The sequence below is a fragment of the Cottoperca gobio genome, chromosome 2 (assembly GCF_900634415.1).
Source record: "Cottoperca gobio chromosome 2, fCotGob3.1, whole genome shotgun sequence".
Lineage (NCBI taxonomy): Eukaryota > Metazoa > Chordata > Actinopteri > Perciformes > Bovichtidae > Cottoperca > Cottoperca gobio.
The window spans coordinates 1,959,968-1,980,199 of record NC_041356.1 but is presented as its reverse complement, the minus strand read 5'-3'; the positions used below and the strand labels follow the sequence as shown (position 1 = coordinate 1,980,199).

General features: G+C 39.1%; 1 protein-coding gene and 7 non-coding genes across 8 annotated transcripts in view; 7 read left to right on the top strand and 1 right to left on the bottom strand.

Moving 5' to 3' along the window:
- Positions 1-8,425, bottom strand: part of LOC115019720 (mitofusin-2-like) — a 29,046-nt gene extending 20,621 nt beyond the window's left edge. Inside the window, exons 1-6 of the mRNA XM_029449252.1 lie at positions 8,253-8,425; positions 3,298-3,479; positions 1,515-1,650; positions 1,213-1,375; positions 850-974; positions 471-579 (exon numbers count right to left, since the gene is read on the bottom strand). Coding sequence (XP_029305112.1) covers positions 471-579; positions 850-974; positions 1,213-1,375; positions 1,515-1,650; positions 3,298-3,475 — 711 coding nt within the window. The 5' untranslated portion in view covers positions 3,476-3,479; positions 8,253-8,425. The remainder of the gene's footprint in view (positions 1-470; positions 580-849; positions 975-1,212; positions 1,376-1,514; positions 1,651-3,297; positions 3,480-8,252) is intronic.
- A 2,866-nt stretch (positions 8,426-11,291) lies between these two features.
- On the top strand, positions 11,292-11,364 carry trnam-cau (transfer RNA methionine (anticodon CAU)). Its single transcript has one exon. It is a non-coding gene; the product is annotated as a tRNA-Met (tRNA).
- A 1,321-nt stretch (positions 11,365-12,685) lies between these two features.
- Positions 12,686-12,758, top strand: trnam-cau (transfer RNA methionine (anticodon CAU)). Its single transcript has one exon. It is a non-coding gene; the product is annotated as a tRNA-Met (tRNA).
- Positions 12,759-14,079: 1,321 nt separating this feature from the next.
- trnam-cau (transfer RNA methionine (anticodon CAU)) lies at positions 14,080-14,152 on the top strand. Its single transcript has one exon. It is a non-coding gene; the product is annotated as a tRNA-Met (tRNA).
- A 1,321-nt stretch (positions 14,153-15,473) lies between these two features.
- trnam-cau (transfer RNA methionine (anticodon CAU)) lies at positions 15,474-15,546 on the top strand. Its single transcript has one exon. It is a non-coding gene; the product is annotated as a tRNA-Met (tRNA).
- Positions 15,547-16,867: 1,321 nt separating this feature from the next.
- Positions 16,868-16,940, top strand: trnam-cau (transfer RNA methionine (anticodon CAU)). Its single transcript has one exon. It is a non-coding gene; the product is annotated as a tRNA-Met (tRNA).
- Positions 16,941-18,262: 1,322 nt separating this feature from the next.
- trnam-cau (transfer RNA methionine (anticodon CAU)) lies at positions 18,263-18,335 on the top strand. The gene has a single exon. It is a non-coding gene; the product is annotated as a tRNA-Met (tRNA).
- A 1,321-nt stretch (positions 18,336-19,656) lies between these two features.
- trnam-cau (transfer RNA methionine (anticodon CAU)) lies at positions 19,657-19,729 on the top strand. The gene has a single exon. It is a non-coding gene; the product is annotated as a tRNA-Met (tRNA).
- The last annotated feature ends 503 nt before the right edge of the window (positions 19,730-20,232 follow it).

Below are 20,232 nucleotides of genomic sequence, written 5' to 3'. Positions count from 1 at the left end.
ATATATATATATATATATATATATATATATATATATATATATATATATATAGAGATCTATCTCTATATATAGATATATATATATATATCTATATATAGATCTATATATAGATCTATATCTATATATAGAGATCTATATCTATATCTATATAGATCTATATATATAGATCTATATCTATATAGATCTATATCTATAGATCTATATAGATCTATATCTATCTATCTATCTATCTATCTATAGATATCTACAGATAGATACTGCTGTAAAAACCAGATTCAATAAAGGTTCATCTTATCTTATCAGTTTTAAGGCAATTTAACATTGTTATTATATGAATAACAAATTATTATTGTAATATAATAATACAATTTAAATAATAATAACAATAGACCCCCCCACGTGGGAGATATTGCAGAGAGGTGACACGCTTGCAGCACTGCAGAATGGCACACACAGCTGTAAAGTCTCACCGTCTGCATCAGTGTGGACTCAGAGTTTGCCACTAGAACAAATACATCTGCATCCAGGCAAAATTTGTCGATCCAGCTGTCCAGTTCAGTGGTAACATCGATACCCGGGCTGAAGGGGGAAACAGAAAGAAGTATGATCAACGGCAGTCCTCTGCAAGTGAGCATGGTGGCTTTAAAGCAAGAAAAACATAAATAAAATATTCTCCTTTTACAAACTAAGGGGCATCTGCATTTTGTAAATTCAGCCTTACCACTTTATAAAAGGGTGCCCACTTTAGCCTTAGTATAAAATGTTGTGACTTTCTCTGATCTGTTTGACATTCAACAGGAGATGAAAACATTAGTTTTGTTGATTAAATAGTGTTAACTTGTGTCTGACCTGTCTACCAACACCAGATCATCCCTGAGCAGAGCACACTTGGCTTTAGGCCACATTACACAGACCAAGCTGCCTGCATCCAGGTCTTCATCCTGGTGGAGGGCGTGGGCCAGCTGGTTCACCGTCTATACACACACACACACACACACACACACACACACACACACACACACACACACACACACACACACACACACACACACACACACACACACACACACACACACACACACACACACACACACACACACACACACACACACACACTTAGCATCCGATGGCTGTACATCCATAGCAAATACCAACATTCCACTTGTACAGACTGGAGCTGTGGAGATCGGCGGTGTTTTGGATACTGCAGACCTTTATGCTCTTCCTCTCCTCAGAACCTTCAGTGAGGAGAAAGGACTCATTGCCATCAGTGCCCTCCACCCTCAGGAAGCAGTTGGTGGTGTGTCCTATTCCAGAAGGCAGCACCTTGTCACACAGCATGGCATTGATCACTGAGCTCTTCCCATTACTGGTCCTGCAGAAGAAGCAACATGCCCATCAGCAGTGCCTACAGTCATCGCACAACTTTACTTTAAGTTGACGTTTAAACCACTGTCTCTCTCTCTCTCTCTCTCTCTCTCTCTCTCTCGATACCCAACCTTAGATATACATACCTCCCAAAGAAGACCACCTTCATGTGCCTGCGGGCGAGCACTTCTCCAATCCCTGTCACCTTGGCGAGGTAACCCCGGACCTCCTGGACCTGCTCCTCTGTGGTGACCGGGTCCAGCTCCTCATTTTTGTACGTATCTAGCATGTGAAGGTCATCAAACAGATGTCAGTCGATCCGGTTGTAGTGGAGTTTCCATAGATAGCCCCATTAGTCTAGCAGTGTTATATCAAACTTAACATCAGATTTGGCAGTTTGTCATCTAGACATTTGGAGTAACAACTTTTTCCCCGGTGCACAGTGCTCTGCAAAAACAGACAATAAAAATGATCTGTTGAGGGCTGAGCAGCAGCGCAGCCTGTGTGGACACCTCAGGAGAGCAAGCAGTTCCACGAAAGAACGGTTAAACAACTTGTTTTAACCAAAGCGTATACCATGGTAACAACAGTATTACAAAATCCATGTCGTGGCACGTGACATCGGTGGCGATGATCACACCGGTATACCGCCGACCCCTACTGTCTGGTCAGTTGAGACTATTTTTCCAGAACACTGGACTCAATGGACTGGATTCAATTTGAGGAATACTGCGATCTTTAATCCTTCACTATAAATATAAATTGAGATGCAAGGACTGCCAGAACAATACTGGAGTTTTGGCACATATAGCATTTTCCTTATGTGCAGACAATGGAGTAGAAGCGCTGCTGACTCTTTGTGGTAATCGCATACAGCAGCTCTTTGGATCCTTCAGGTGTAATGTGCTTATTGCATGGATGGAATAAGGTCTCAAAAACATATATAGTAGTATAGTATAGTCTGCTTCAAAAATAACCCAAGTAACACTGTAGGGTTTGTGCAAATTTAGAATAACTATATGGCAATGTGTGGAAATGACCAACGCATTGCTACAGACAGAGGTTTTCATCCCGGTCATTGTCAACAGTCGCTTGCATAGCTTTATTGTGTTGTCTCAGACCCATCGCATGTTTTTCTTTCGTCCCTGTCAAATACATGTCCATTCTTAAAACCTACAGAATATCTGTCTGAATGAACACCATTGCTATTGTGATTATTTGCATTATTTGCAGTTAAAACACTCCAGACCACGGATTTGTCAGAGAGAATCTTCACCAGTATGAAAAGGACATCCTGCACAAACCTGCAATTTTTTAAATAGCCAAGCTACCGTCAATAGCGATCGAAAGTTTTTTTTATTCACTCGACCCAGATTTAGTAAAAATGGCAGCCTGCAAAACTACACTGTACAATACAGTGCAGATGTTCTTCTATTTGTTTGACAATAAAAAGGATGCAAAAGTGTCCCATTGGAGATGATATCACAGCAGTTTCACACGGCTTTGCTACAGCGATCCACTGAAAATCTCGCCCTCACTGAGGAGGAACTATCTGCAGTGCAGTAGAAAACGAAATATAGATATGCATTTGGTACCAAAAGTGAGTCGACTCGAGCCAGAGAGTACCATGCAAGGGAAACACGGCATTAGATGTGGCACGCATTTCTCTGTGTGCATGCTTAACCTTGTGCTGATGCAGCCTTTACGTTAATTTGATGGCATTCAATTCAGACTTGTGCTGTGTTGAAAGTGATACAGAAATGTTACAACATGCTCAACCTAGTAAGATTGTCGCACTAACTTTTACTTAAAAAGTCACCCGGGGTCTCATTCAGATTTAAGAACAATACGTTAAAGTGCCTTCAGATTATCATAAAACATGTGTGTGTGAGAAAGGGACTGGAACGCAAATGGCAGGCAGGAGGTTACCATCCAGAAAGGAAGTGCTCTCCTTGATGTAGGCCCCCAACTGCTCAAAGATCCCGTTGATCTTCTTCTTCGCTGTGACAAAATGCTTGAGTGGTGATGCATTCACTTCCGCCATCAGTCTCTTCTCCTTCTTGCCGTGGACTGTGTTGGTGTTGGGTCGTGGGAAAACCAAAGACATGGCACTGTACAAGGGATAAAACATCACACATCATTATAAGCATGTCTGCCAAAAGTGTCCGACTGAAATCAACTTGCAGTGAAAGAAAATGAGGCAACCATTTACAGCAGGGGCAGTGCAAATGTGATATCTATTTTAAATACCTTCACCTTGTCACTGTATATTGGAATGACAAACTGCTTAAAGTAGGGTTGTCCAAACTACACCCCACTGGCCATTTGCAGCCCAACCCCTCATCTTATATGACCCTCGAGTTCTGATCACTACCCAAATAATACTATACATCAGTGATGGAGGTAACCAGTCCATCGACACCATTGAGCATTCAGTAGTACGTTGAATCTGTGAGAGAACACTGTCTCGATGTGGCTGAAAAATGTATCTGTATTTTAAAGGATTGGCCAGAACCAGGACTGAGTGGGGGAAACTGAGACACTGCTCCAGTACAATGTTCTAAAAAGGAACTCAGGTGCTCTGAAACACTATTGTGTTACTCCAGCATCGTGGTTTCGGTTTGCTCCCAGCGAGGGCTGGCGCAGAAGCGAGGCGATTCTCTGCTCCTGGAAGGAGGAAGAGCCGCTGCTGTCAGGACAGGAGCTCCCCACCTCCTACACACTTGATTTCTCACCTCAAAAAGTCTCAGAAGTGAATTTTATGATGAAATGAAACACGAATATTGCAGAAAAACTGACCGCTTTTAAGACAGGGTGTCCTACCATCGGACTACGGGAACAAACCCTTAACCCTGAGTTGCTCCAGGGGGACTGTCCCTGTAGTATGATCACTGTAAGTCGCTCTGGATAAGAGCGTCTGCTAAATGAGAAATGTGATAAACTGGACAATACCGTGGTATTTTCTAAATGGGACCATCATTTAATAAATGAATATCATGCTGTATTGAAAGACTTGTCAGTAGTGATTGATACCATAAACTAATCAGGAAAATGTTTACTGAGGTAATAAATCAGTAACACTTTATTTGAAGGAGTGTACACATGACAGTGTCATAACCATGACATGACCATAGACCAGACCAGGCCATTGCATATCCTGCCCTTTGGCTGTCCCTGACCGGCCCGCATGAGGTTACTGGGAAATGTAGGTATCAAAACGTAAATAAGTGTAAATAATGCACGCAACACAACTGCTCCTGTATTTATTTTTGAATTTACGTAAGTACGTGCATGTGGGCGTGCCTGCAGGGTTCGCAACTTCACTGTAATGTTTTGGGGAACATAGGCTAACAAGACATGTTAGCCGTTAGCTCTCAAAGGTGCTTCAGCTGCAAAACAAAGCAGACAATTTTTGGACGAGCTTTGTACTTGGGAAAACGATGATAATAATAATAATAATAATAATCAAAAGCAAGATGGTATGTAAATCAACACTTGTATTGCGTGGTGACTTGTTTAGAACAGTGTACCAAGTCTGTAAGGTTGTACTAGGTATATAATTGTACTTTCTATGCGTAAATGAAATAGAAAGTACAATTTTCCAGTTTTGTGTTTCTCTTCATTTTAAACTGTTATTAATCTCATGACATGCATTAAATTGTAAATAACTGCCAGATATTGAAAGTTCCAGGTTTTCTTGAAAAAGGTGCAAAAGCACTCACAGGATATTTTCTGACCTTTTTTATAGTCAAAATAAGCAAATAGTCCAGGCAGAAGTTTTGAGGCTTTTTAGGCTTAGGTGTGAAGAGAGTATGGGCCATGAGAGCTGAGATTCCAGTTTCTCATGATGCCCCTTGGAGAAATTAATTGCCCACCCCTGCCACCGACTGTGTATATATAAGAATATGTAATGATTTCTTTTATTGAGATTATACTACAAATTATACTAAAAACATGTATATGGTTTAGACCAGGGGTGTCAAACATGCGGCCTGGAGGCCAAAACCGGCCCAATCCGATCCGCGGGATGACTTTGCAAAGTGTAAAAATGAGTTTGTAGTAGTTTTGATCATAAAGTAAACTACTGTTCCAGATACCTGTGACAAAATGTTTTGTGCCTTTGTAGATACACTGTGATCTGTAAGTTGTAATGCACATGTGTATATTGTTGAAATTGCACCTTCTTTTCTTAAGAATTTTCAGGTTGTTCATAATGTTTTGTAAAAAAGATAGTTAATTAAATTTGAATATTTTCAGAATGTACTTGTACTTTTTCTTGCACTAAAACAAAGGGAAACATTTGGGAGTTGTCGTTATTTATATTTAGGATTTTACTGGTCCGGCCCACTTGAGATAACATTTTGCTGTATGTGGCCCCTGAACTAAAATGAGTTTGACACCCCTGGTTTAGACATTGACAGAAGTCCACGGGGGACTGAAACTTATGTGTACTGCTATCGACGGCGCTGTGCAAGATTATTATGTTGAATATGGCTTTTGAGAAAGAACATATTTGTTACAAGATATTTCTTTCAGTGCATCGGTCCTTGTTGAAGTCATGGCCACCTGGGATGCCTCCACCACACTTGCTTCACACAAGGAAAAAAAACTAAGTAACTAACCAGCACAAGCTAATTGAGTTTAGACATTCTTCAAAAAGGACAACAACAAAAATGTGTTGTTGTCGTCCTTTTTGAAGAAGGTTATCTTTATTTTGAAGTGTTGCATCCTTGTTCCATTTAATCTTACAGATGTGACATATGCGTAATATAGTAATAGTATTGTCAACATAAAAAAAACTGAGCCTCTTTATAGTTATCTTTACATTTTTTATTACCTAAAGTGATTAATTTTCCTCCCATATTGACTGTGTGGATCATTTGAGACAGTATGTCCAGTGTGGTGCCCAGAGAGCTGCAGAGACCTTGGGAGGCAACTTCAGCAAGCATTTCTTTAACGGTGCGCGATGTACCCGCACTACACTCGCGATTGACCTTTTGGGCACCCCTGCTGTACAGTATGTAAAGCCATGGGCGTGTTCTTAATTTTTATGGGATGCGACATTGGTGGTTTGCTTTTCGCAAGTGAAGTAGGCTCAAGAATAAGCAAAACAAAAACATGCACAGAAGAAAAGAGCAAATGGCTGCCATCACATGTAAAGAAAGTGCCTTATTTACCAGTCAGCGATGTGGAGAAGTAAGGTCTTACAGTGTTCGGGTATATCATAAGCACAAATGTTTAACGTAAACATTGAAAACATAGCTTTAGCATGAGCTCTTACCAGATATAAAGTGGACGCCACACACACGGGTGAATTGTGCTTTTTCTTCTGTTAAATCCTTACAATTTATGTTGCTAAACCACAGTTTACGGCGTTCGGTAGACAGCAATTCATCCCTCTTTTGTGGATCGTTGTTTTTGATGATTTTAGGAAATCTAAAGAACTGTTTCTCTGGGTCACGAGTAGCGTTAATACCACAATTATACACTGCGCACACGATTGGCATTTTCTTTCAATCTTAGATGTTTAAATACAAAGAAAATTACGAAGCGTTGCAGCAACTCCCACACAAACGGGTGCCGTCTTGGTTGTGTATATCATCCAACATGGCTGATTTACGGGTTGGGACGTAAGCGTGACGTCACATGCACGCGATCTATTGTAACGTTAATTGCAGTCACAAAAGGGTGAGTTATATAAACATTCACAGCCGTTAGAAGTTGGCATTTGCCCCGAAGTTTGCATGACACCTGTCATGAACGTGAAGGAGTCATTATTAATGTTGTCAGTAAGGGTCAGTAGGTAAATTATGACACTTATAATGCAATGTTGACATTGAGTTATCTTTGTCATGACAACTTGACATAAACCCAGACACATAACCTCATAAACATGTCATGACAGGCCTACTTACTAAACAATTTAGCTTTATCTAGCTTATTTAGCTTAATGTGTTAACATAATATTACAGTGTCATATGTTGTTGGTTTGACCATAGCAGTTATGAGACCATTATGCATGACTACAGGAGGATACATATGGATTTGTCATAAAGATGACCAAGTTATTATCCTGTCAAATTATTTCTTGAATAACTCCCTTGACCTCAAGCAAAGTGGTAAAATTTGGACTTGTCATTAAATATTATAAAAACCAGTTTGACGTCAGGAAATACATTAACAAGGGGAATTATGACGTTTTTGTTAAGATAGCTTTACTTGTTGCGAAAGTAATTGCTAACTGTAGTTGCCGTTAGCTAGTTAGCAAGGTTAGCAGTGCAGCTGGCGGTCCTATTAACTGACTCAGCCCCTGGGCCAGGAGCCAAACAGGGCAACAAAAACACACACCTCGATAGTGTACTCCATGTCGTTAAACTGGCCTCCGTCGGTCGGAGACTGTGAGCACCTGTAAGGTGAGGCGGAGTGCCTGAAGGCCATTAACGTTACTCCACTGTGACCTTAAACACAGTTAAAAAAAAAAAAAAGGTAGATAGCATGGTCCTATTTTACTCGTTTAAAAACGTGGTAACTAAATTAAAACCAACACAAACACAAGTTCAAAAGCGACGCAGACACATCCAGCTGAACTATATTAGTGTAACCTAACATTAGTCTTTAAGAAGATGCATGACATCAAGCTGTCTAACATGAAGGCCCAGTTAACGTGATTTTAAGTCTCTTTATGTTGTAAAAGTCACATGTCATCAGTCCTTATCCTTGCGTTATTAACGTTAATTGTATGTACTTTAATGGTCCTGGCATGACAACGCATTAAGAGAGGACGAATCCATGCAAAATGACAAGCTAACTAGCCTTCCAGTGAAGTTTACTTAGATTATCAGGTAGTTTATACGGTGGCCCGCCGAATATGGTTGGTGACTTACCGTGGATAGGGGTCGGTCCTCACAAATAATCCTCTTGCATCATGGCGCCTCGGCGTTTTAAATCTGCACAAAATATCAAGCTACTAACGTTACTGCGCGACTCAGTAAGGTTAATTAGCTTTAGCTATCTATGCTACTGTAAGTGAATGGGGAGTCTTCTTCTTCTTATTATTTTTGAGGTTTGTTGGCGGTTGGCAACAAACGATTTGGTGCATTATCGCCACCTACTGGACTGGAGTGTGGAGCAGTAGATTGGCAATGTTTTTAATTAAATTAAGAAAACACAACTAAATGTTTTATTATTCCGGTTTTCCTTAGGAAATTAATTAAAAGACTGTATACTTCCTCTAATGTCTTTCCTAGCAAATTCCACTATGTCAACTGTGTTTTTCATCAGTTAATCCTGACATTAATTCCCTTTTCACATCGTCATACCTGTTGAAGTCTATTAGTACATGCTTGACAGTGTGTTACAGTGTGTGCATAGTCCAGTGGGGTGCTTGCCTATTCTGTGGAGTGTTTGATTTAGTCCTGTTTGTCCTACTCTCAGACGGTAAAGGACCATGAATATATATATGAATATTGTAAAGATGTCTTCCTGTGTCACTTAAGTCGCAGTATTCCTGCTAAGTTTTGCGTATATAGTCCTTTATGATAGTTTTAACCTCTGCTTTACTTGATGGTAAAGTCAACTGTCGTTTCAGTGATTCTTAAGCCAGTGTGTTTATCTTCTCATTTCCTTCCACCCTAAATGAGCAGCCAAAGGAAGGAGATTTCCAAAAATATTTGTTACTGTTACTTCACAATGAGGGAGGAAGAATGCAGCACCTGTACGCCCAGTCTCTGCTTCTTTTGAACCTTATTTTTCCCTTTGGTACCAGTTTAGGTTTTCCTTCCAGTTTAATCTGGAGACGTGTGTCTATTGATGGCATATTAAATCTCCATGGAGGTATAGCTAATGATGGAACAGTGGGGCTGAGTTTTAAATCAAACAGACCTACATGTTGTGCCTTGGCATTCCCTATCCACCTGAAACTGTTAAATGTAGACTCATTATGCTCCCCAATTTCATAATAGCAAGCACGCTGTGACAGATATTATCTTTCCTTGGTGGGGTTTGCTGTGTATATCAATTCAAATAGATTAAATGGTTTTAGTTCTTCATTACTTAGATTATAGTGATTGGATATCACTAACCTTTCCTTTCCTGTCCATACTTTGATTACAATTGATTCTTGTTCTTTCCCTATTATAATTCAATTATAACTCATCCCATTCTTTACAAATGTTGCCACCTCGCCTAGCAATAAGGCTTCTTGCGTTCCACTGTAGAACAACTAATATCATGAGGAGCCCCCCCCCATGCCTAAAGAGTTAGGTGGGCCAACATTTCTTCCACTCCTGCCCACCTTAGTGCTTTGATTCCAAGGTATTTTTCAGCTGATTTTACTATAATCTTGATCTTTTCAGTCTTCTTGTTCGTCTTTGCTGAACAATTTATCACATCTACCATGAACAACACAAACTCACTCTTGCCAACAATTAGGGGTCTTTCTTTACAAAAACCTGGTCACATCCCCCACAGGCTCTGACCACAGGCTCTGACCACAGGCTCTGACCACAGGCTCTGACCACAGGCTCTGACCACAGGCTCTGACCACAGGCGCAGCTGTTGCTCTCTGCTCCCAATGATCTACATTTGTCTGCTTGGACACTTTCTTCACTGCTTCAGAGTATGAAATCCCCTGGGAGACTTTAACTCGCTGCACCTCTGCTGCTTTCTCGATGACTTTGCACCCTCGATAGGGCTGAACTATTTTCTCCTCCACAGTTGCAACACTTTAGCTTAGCTCCCTCTTTGCATTTCCCATGCTCATGCTCGCCTGCACATAGTTTCTCAGAGGTGGAGGAATGTTCGGAGTTTGATTATCTGTTTTTTGAAGTAAAGTATTGTTTTTTTTACACTTTATATTTTCGTAATGCAAAAATACTACGAAATTGATCAATGCTGATTTTCTGTAGGGATAGTGCGCAACAAGAGAAAGCCATACGATATAAGAAAGATGATAAGAAAGTACAGCGTTCACTGCTTGAAGATGGGAAGTTTCCCGAGGAGTCATTTTCGGAAGACCTACAGTTGTGTCAGTTGACCAAATTAAAGATAATATGGAAGGTGGAAAAGAGTTGGAAGTAAAAAGTCTGAAAACATTCTAGAACTGGGACCTAACCTACTTGACTTGTATCTTAACATTCTAGAACTATAATTTAAGATTGTAGACTTGCAATTTCACATTCTAGGATTTAACTTAACTTTCTAGAATTGTAACTAAACACGCTGGAAATGAAACTCAACATTCTAGATCTGTACATTAACATTCTTGAACTTTAACTTAACATTATAGACTTGCAACTTCACGTTCTAGAACTGTAAGTTAACGTTATAGAATTGTAACTGAACATGTTAGAAATGTAACTCAACATTGGAATCAGCTGCAATGAGACACATATCCTTAGGGTGTACCAGAAAAGATGTGATGTGGTGTGTGGTAGGTTCTGACTCCTTGTGTTTTGAAAACTCTGGTGAGATGCTTTACAGCAAATCCATGTAAAGGAGTTTAACTGGAATGTATACCTGCTGCAAGGACAGACAGCAAATAATGAAATACAGAAGCGTTTGCCCATTCGGAACTATTTATTTTGGCCGTGCTATTGGACACGTTTGCAAAATGGTTACATGTTGTGTCATATGAGCATTGGAGGTTCAGTGGTAGATTTCTCTCCTGCCACGCGGGAGGCCCTGGTCCGATTCCCGGCCAATGCAACTGGGCTTTCGATTCTTTGGGAATAGTCATTTCGACAAATTGCAACGTGTGATGCTGCTTCATTGTTTTTTTCCTAGAGTTTTGTATAATTAGTATCTCAAACTGTAATGGCAAGGTAATATACAATATACAGTTCATTATTATGCTAATTATGACAATTTATCATAATAAATAAAAGAGAACTACATTTTACTGGTAAAGGCTAACACCATTTTGTGCCTCGTTGGCGCAGTAGGCAGCGTGTCAGTCTCATAATCTGAAGGTCGTGAGTTCGACCCTCACACGGGGCAAAAATATTGTCGGATTGTGGGAGAGGGTTCGGTCTCTGCTCTCTTCAGATGATGCTGTCGGGATGAGAATCATCACCAAGACGGCTCTTTAAACGAGGTCCTTTCGGAATGGAAACCCATTCCAAAAGCAAGTCCATTGAGCCCTACCAACTAAACTTTCAAAGGTGTATCCGAGTGTTGCTTAACCAAAGGTCATGCAAGAAAATGTAACTCTACATTCAAGATTTGTACATTTACTGTCTGGAAATGTAAGTAAACAATATAGGCTTGCAACTTCACATTCTAGAATTAGAACTAAACATGCTAGAATTTTAACTAAACATGCTAGAATTGTAACTTCACATTTTGGAGCTGTAACTTGACATGGTAGCATTACAACTCAACATTTTAGAACTGTAACTTAACATTATAGACTTGCAACTTCTCATTCTAGAATAGCAACTTAACTGTCTAGAACGGTATCTTAACATGCTATCATTGTAACTCAACATTCTAGAACTGGGACCTAACCTACTTGACTTGTATCTTAACATTCTAGAACTATAATTTAAGATTGTAGACTTGCAATTTCACATTCTAGGATTTAACTTAACTTTCTAGAATTGTAACTAAACACGCTGGAAATGAAACTCAACATTCTAGATCTGTACATTAACATTCTTGAACTTTAACTTAACATTATAGACTTGCAACTTCACGTTCTAGAACTGTAAGTTAACGTTATAGAATTGTAACTGAACATGTTAGAAATGTAACTCAACATTGGAATCAGCTGCAATGAGACACATATCCTTAGGGTGTACCAGAAAAGATGTGATGTGGTGTGTGGTAGGTTCTGACTCCTTGTGTTTTGAAAACTCTGGTGAGATGCTTTACAGCAAATCCATGTAAAGGAGTTTAACTGGAATGTATACCTGCTGCAAGGACAGACAGCAAATAATGAAATACAGAAGCGTTTGCCCATTCGGAACTATTTATTTTGGCCGTGCTATTGGACACGTTTGCAAAATGGTTACATGTTGTGTCATATGAGCATTGGAGGTTCAGTGGTAGATTTCTCTCCTGCCACGCGGGAGGCCCTGGTCCGATTCCCGGCCAATGCAACTGGGCTTTCGATTCTTTGGGAATAGTCATTTCGACAAATTGCAACGTGTGATGCTGCTTCATTGTTTTTTTCCTAGAGTTTTGTATAATTAGTATCTCAAACTGTAATGGCAAGGTAATATACAATATACAGTTCATTATTATGCTAATTATGACAATTTATCATAATAAATAAAAGAGAACTACATTTTACTGGTAAAGGCTAACACCATTTTGTGCCTCGTTGGCGCAGTAGGCAGCGTGTCAGTCTCATAATCTGAAGGTCGTGAGTTCGACCCTCACACGGGGCAAAAATATTGTCGGATTGTGGGAGAGGGTTCGGTCTCTGCTCTCTTCAGATGATGCTGTCGGGATGAGAATCATCACCAAGACGGCTCTTTAAACGAGGTCCTTTCGGAATGGAAACCCATTCCAAAAGCAAGTCCATTGAGCCCTACCAACTAAACTTTCAAAGGTGTATCCGAGTGTTGCTTAACCAAAGGTCATGCAAGAAAATGTAACTCTACATTCAAGATTTGTACATTTACTGTCTGGAAATGTAAGTAAACAATATAGGCTTGCAACTTCACATTCTAGAATTAGAACTAAACATGCTAGAATTTTAACTAAACATGCTAGAATTGTAACTTCACATTTTGGAGCTGTAACTTGACATGGTAGCATTACAACTCAACATTTTAGAACTGTAACTTAACATTATAGACTTGCAACTTCTCATTCTAGAATAGCAACTTAACTGTCTAGAACGGTATCTTAACATGCTATCATTGTAACTCAACATTCTAGAACTGGGACCTAACCTACTTGACTTGTATCTTAACATTCTAGAACTATAATTTAAGATTGTAGACTTGCAATTTCACATTCTAGGATTTAACTTAACTTTCTAGAATTGTAACTAAACACGCTGGAAATGAAACTCAACATTCTAGATCTGTACATTAACATTCTTGAACTTTAACTTAACATTATAGACTTGCAACTTCACGTTCTAGAACTGTAAGTTAACGTTATAGAATTGTAACTGAACATGTTAGAAATGTAACTCAACATTGGAATCAGCTGCAATGAGACACATATCCTTAGGGTGTACCAGAAAAGATGTGATGTGGTGTGTGGTAGGTTCTGACTCCTTGTGTTTTGAAAACTCTGGTGAGATGCTTTACAGCAAATCCATGTAAAGGAGTTTAACTGGAATGTATACCTGCTGCAAGGACAGACAGCAAATAATGAAATACAGAAGCGTTTGCCCATTCGGAACTATTTATTTTGGCCGTGCTATTGGACACGTTTGCAAAATGGTTACATGTTGTGTCATATGAGCATTGGAGGTTCAGTGGTAGATTTCTCTCCTGCCACGCGGGAGGCCCTGGTCCGATTCCCGGCCAATGCAACTGGGCTTTCGATTCTTTGGGAATAGTCATTTCGACAAATTGCAACGTGTGATGCTGCTTCATTGTTTTTTTCCTAGAGTTTTGTATAATTAGTATCTCAAACTGTAATGGCAAGGTAATATACAATATACAGTTCATTATTATGCTAATTATGACAATTTATCATAATAAATAAAAGAGAACTACATTTTACTGGTAAAGGCTAACACCATTTTGTGCCTCGTTGGCGCAGTAGGCAGCGTGTCAGTCTCATAATCTGAAGGTCGTGAGTTCGACCCTCACACGGGGCAAAAATATTGTCGGATTGTGGGAGAGGGTTCGGTCTCTGCTCTCTTCAGATGATGCTGTCGGGATGAGAATCATCACCAAGACGGCTCTTTAAACGAGGTCCTTTCGGAATGGAAACCCATTCCAAAAGCAAGTCCATTGAGCCCTACCAACTAAACTTTCAAAGGTGTATCCGAGTGTTGCTTAACCAAAGGTCATGCAAGAAAATGTAACTCTACATTCAAGATTTGTACATTTACTGTCTGGAAATGTAAGTAAACAATATAGGCTTGCAACTTCACATTCTAGAATTAGAACTAAACATGCTAGAATTTTAACTAAACATGCTAGAATTGTAACTTCACATTTTGGAGCTGTAACTTGACATGGTAGCATTACAACTCAACATTTTAGAACTGTAACTTAACATTATAGACTTGCAACTTCTCATTCTAGAATAGCAACTTAACTGTCTAGAACGGTATCTTAACATGCTATCATTGTAACTCAACATTCTAGAACTGGGACCTAACCTACTTGACTTGTATCTTAACATTCTAGAACTATAATTTAAGATTGTAGACTTGCAATTTCACATTCTAGGATTTAACTTAACTTTCTAGAATTGTAACTAAACACGCTGGAAATGAAACTCAACATTCTAGATCTGTACATTAACATTCTTGAACTTTAACTTAACATTATAGACTTGCAACTTCACGTTCTAGAACTGTAAGTTAACGTTATAGAATTGTAACTGAACATGTTAGAAATGTAACTCAACATTGGAATCAGCTGCAATGAGACACATATCCTTAGGGTGTACCAGAAAAGATGTGATGTGGTGTGTGGTAGGTTCTGACTCCTTGTGTTTTGAAAACTCTGGTGAGATGCTTTACAGCAAATCCATGTAAAGGAGTTTAACTGGAATGTATACCTGCTGCAAGGACAGACAGCAAATAATGAAATACAGAAGCGTTTGCCCATTCGGAACTATTTATTTTGGCCGTGCTATTGGACACGTTTGCAAAATGGTTACATGTTGTGTCATATGAGCATTGGAGGTTCAGTGGTAGATTTCTCTCCTGCCACGCGGGAGGCCCTGGTCCGATTCCCGGCCAATGCAACTGGGCTTTCGATTCTTTGGGAATAGTCATTTCGACAAATTGCAACGTGTGATGCTGCTTCATTGTTTTTTTCCTAGAGTTTTGTATAATTAGTATCTCAAACTGTAATGGCAAGGTAATATACAATATACAGTTCATTATTATGCTAATTATGACAATTTATCATAATAAATAAAAGAGAACTACATTTTACTGGTAAAGGCTAACACCATTTTGTGCCTCGTTGGCGCAGTAGGCAGCGTGTCAGTCTCATAATCTGAAGGTCGTGAGTTCGACCCTCACACGGGGCAAAAATATTGTCGGATTGTGGGAGAGGGTTCGGTCTCTGCTCTCTTCAGATGATGCTGTCGGGATGAGAATCATCACCAAGACGGCTCTTTAAACGAGGTCCTTTCGGAATGGAAACCCATTCCAAAAGCAAGTCCATTGAGCCCTACCAACTAAACTTTCAAAGGTGTATCCGAGTGTTGCTTAACCAAAGGTCATGCAAGAAAATGTAACTCTACATTCAAGATTTGTACATTTACTGTCTGGAAATGTAAGTAAACAATATAGGCTTGCAACTTCACATTCTAGAATTAGAACTAAACATGCTAGAATTTTAACTAAACATGCTAGAATTGTAACTTCACATTTTGGAGCTGTAACTTGACATGGTAGCATTACAACTCAACATTTTAGAACTGTAACTTAACATTATAGACTTGCAACTTCTCATTCTAGAATAGCAACTTAACTGTCTAGAACGGTATCTTAACATGCTATCATTGTAACTCAACATTCTAGAACTGGGACCTAACCTACTTGACTTGTATCTTAACATTCTAGAACTATAATTTAAGATTGTAGACTTGCAATTTCACATTCTAGGATTTAACTTAACTTTCTAGAATTGTAACTAAACACGCTGGAAATGAAACTCAACATTCTAGATCTGTACATTAACATTCTTGAACTTTAACTTAACATTATAGACTTGCAACTTCACGTTCTAGAACTGTAAGTTAACGTTATAGAATTGTAACTGAACATGTTAGAAATGTAACTCAACATTGGAATCAGCTGCAATGAGACACATATCCTTAGGGTGTACCAGAAAAGATGTGATGTGGTGTGTGGTAGGTTCTGACTCCTTGTGTTTTGAAAACTCTGGTGAGATGCTTTACAGCAAATCCATGTAAAGGAGTTTAACTGGAATGTATACCTGCTGCAAGGACAGACAGCAAATAATGAAATACAGAAGCGTTTGCCCATTCGGAACTATTTATTTTGGCCGTGCTATTGGACACGTTTGCAAAATGGTTACATGTTGTGTCATATGAGCATTGGAGGTTCAGTGGTAGATTTCTCTCCTGCCACGCGGGAGGCCCTGGTCCGATTCCCGGCCAATGCAACTGGGCTTTCGATTCTTTGGGAATAGTCATTTCGACAAATTGCAACGTGTGATGCTGCTTCATTGTTTTTTTCCTAGAGTTTTGTATAATTAGTATCTCAAACTGTAATGGCAAGGTAATATACAATATACAGTTCATTATTATGCTAATTATGACAATTTATCATAATAAATAAAAGAGAACTACATTTTACTGGTAAAGGCTAACACCATTTTGTGCCTCGTTGGCGCAGTAGGCAGCGTGTCAGTCTCATAATCTGAAGGTCGTGAGTTCGACCCTCACACGGGGCAAAAATATTGTCGGATTGTGGGAGAGGGTTCGGTCTCTGCTCTCTTCAGATGATGCTGTCGGGATGAGAATCATCACCAAGACGGCTCTTTAAACGAGGTCCTTTCGGAATGGAAACCCATTCCAAAAGCAAGTCCATTGAGCCCTACCAACTAAACTTTCAAAGGTGTATCCGAGTGTTGCTTAACCAAAGGTCATGCAAGAAAATGTAACTCTACATTCAAGATTTGTACATTTACTGTCTGGAAATGTAAGTAAACAATATAGGCTTGCAACTTCACATTCTAGAATTAGAACTAAACATGCTAGAATTTTAACTAAACATGCTAGAATTGTAACTTCACATTTTGGAGCTGTAACTTGACATGGTAGCATTACAACTCAACATTTTAGAACTGTAACTTAACATTATAGACTTGCAACTTCTCATTCTAGAATAGCAACTTAACTGTCTAGAACGGTATCTTAACATGCTATCATTGTAACTCAACATTCTAGAACTGGGACCTAACCTACTTGACTTGTATCTTAACATTCTAGAACTATAATTTAAGATTGTAGACTTGCAATTTCACATTCTAGGATTTAACTTAACTTTCTAGAATTGTAACTAAACACGCTGGAAATGAAACTCAACATTCTAGATCTGTACATTAACATTCTTGAACTTTAACTTAACATTATAGACTTGCAACTTCACGTTCTAGAACTGTAAGTTAACGTTATAGAATTGTAACTGAACATGTTAGAAATGTAACTCAACATTGGAATCAGCTGCAATGAGACACATATCCTTAGGGTGTACCAGAAAAGATGTGATGTGGTGTGTGGTAGGTTCTGACTCCTTGTGTTTTGAAAACTCTGGTGAGATGCTTTACAGCAAATCCATGTAAAGGAGTTTAACTGGAATGTATACCTGCTGCAAGGACAGACAGCAAATAATGAAATACAGAAGCGTTTGCCCATTCGGAACTATTTATTTTGGCCGTGCTATTGGACACGTTTGCAAAATGGTTACATGTTGTGTCATATGAGCATTGGAGGTTCAGTGGTAGATTTCTCTCCTGCCACGCGGGAGGCCCTGGTCCGATTCCCGGCCAATGCAACTGGGCTTTCGATTCTTTGGGAATAGTCATTTCGACAAATTGCAACGTGTGATGCTGCTTCATTGGTTTTTTTCCTAGAGTTTTGTATAATTAGTATCTCAAACTGTAATGGCAAGGTAATATACAATATACAGTTCATTATTATGCTAATTATGACAATTTATCATAATAAATATAAGAGAACTACATTTTACTGGTAAAGGCTAACACCATTTTGTGCCTCGTTGGCGCAGTAGGCAGCGTGTCAGTCTCATAATCTGAAGGTCGTGAGTTCGACCCTCACACGGGGCAAAAATATTGTCGGATTGTGGGAGAGGGTTCGGTCTCTGCTCTCTTCAGATGATGCTGTCGGGATGAGAATCATCACCAAGACGGCTCTTTAAACGAGGTCCTTTCGGAATGGAAACCCATTCCAAAAGCAAGTCCATTGAGCCCTACCAACTAAACTTTCAAAGGTGTATCCGAGTGTTGCTTAACCAAAGGTCATGCAAGAAAATGTAACTCTACATTCAAGATTTGTACATTTACTGTCTGGAAATGTAAGTAAACAATATAGGCTTGCAACTTCACATTCTAGAATTAGAACTAAACATGCTAGAATTTTAACTAAACATGCTAGAATTGTAACTTCACATTTTGGAGCTGTAACTTGACATGGTAGCATTACAACTCAACATTTTAGAACTGTAACTTAACATTATAGACTTGCAACTTCTCATTCTAGAATAGCAACTTAACTGTCTAGAACGGTATCTTAACATGCTATCATTGTAACTCAACATTCTAGAACTGGGACCTAACCTACTTGACTTGTATCTTACCATTCTAGAACTATAATTTAAGATTGTAGACTTGCAATTTCACATTCTAGGATTTAACTTAACTTTCTAGAATTGTAACTAAACACGCTGGAAATGAAACTCAACATTCTAGATCTGTACATTAACATTCTTGAACTTTAACTTAACATTATAGACTTGCAACTTCACGTTCTAGAACTGTAAGTTAACGTTATAGAATTGTAACTGAACATGTTAGAAATGTAACTCAACATTGGAATCAGCTGCAATGAGACACATATCCTTAGGGTGTACCAGAAAAGATGTGATGTGGTGTGTGGTAGGTTCTGACTCCTTGTGTTTTGAAAACTCTGGTGAGATGCTTTACAGCAAATCCATGTAAAGGAGTTTAACTGGAATGTATACCTGCTGCAAGGACAGACAGCAAATAATGAAATACAGAAGCGTTTGCCCATTCGGAACTATTTATTTTGGCCGTGCTATTGGACACGTTTGCAAAATGGTTACATGTTGTGTCATATGAGCATTGGAGGTTCAGTGGTAGATTTCTCTCCTGCCACGCGGGAGGCCCTGGTCCGATTCCCGGCCAATGCAACTGGGCTTTCGATTCTTTGGGAATAGTCATTTCGACAAATTGCAACGTGTGATGCTGCTTCATTGTTTTTTTCCTAGAGTTTTGTATAATTAGTATCTCAAACTGTAATGGCAAGGTAATATACAATATACAGTTCATTATTATGCTAATTATGACAATTTATCATAATAAATAAAAGAGAACTACATTTTACTGGTAAAGGCTAACACCATTTTGTGCCTCGTTGGCGCAGTAGGCAGCGTGTCAGTCTCATAATCTGAAGGTCGTGAGTTCGACCCTCACACGGGGCAAAAATATTGTCGGATTGTGGGAGAGGGTTCGGTCTCTGCTCTCTTCAGATGATGCTGTCGGGATGAGAATCATCACCAAGACGGCTCTTTAAACGAGGTCCTTTCGGAATGGAAACCCATTCCAAAAGCAAGTCCATTGAGCCCTACCAACTAAACTTTCAAAGGTGTATCTGAGTGTTGCTTAACCAAAGGTCATGCAAGAAAATGTAACTCTACATTCAAGATTTGTACATTAACTGTCTGGAAATGTAAGTAAACAATATAGGCTTGCAACTTCACATTCTAGAATTAGAACTAAACATGCTAGAATTGTAACTTCACATTTTGGAGCTGTAACTTGACATGGTAGCATTACAACTCAACATTTTAGAACTGTAACTTAACATTATAGACTTGCAACTTCACGTTCTAGAATAGCAACTTAACTGTCTAGAACGGTATCTTAACATGCTATCATTGTAACTCAAAAGTACGATACTGTAATGTGTCTTATCATGTGATAC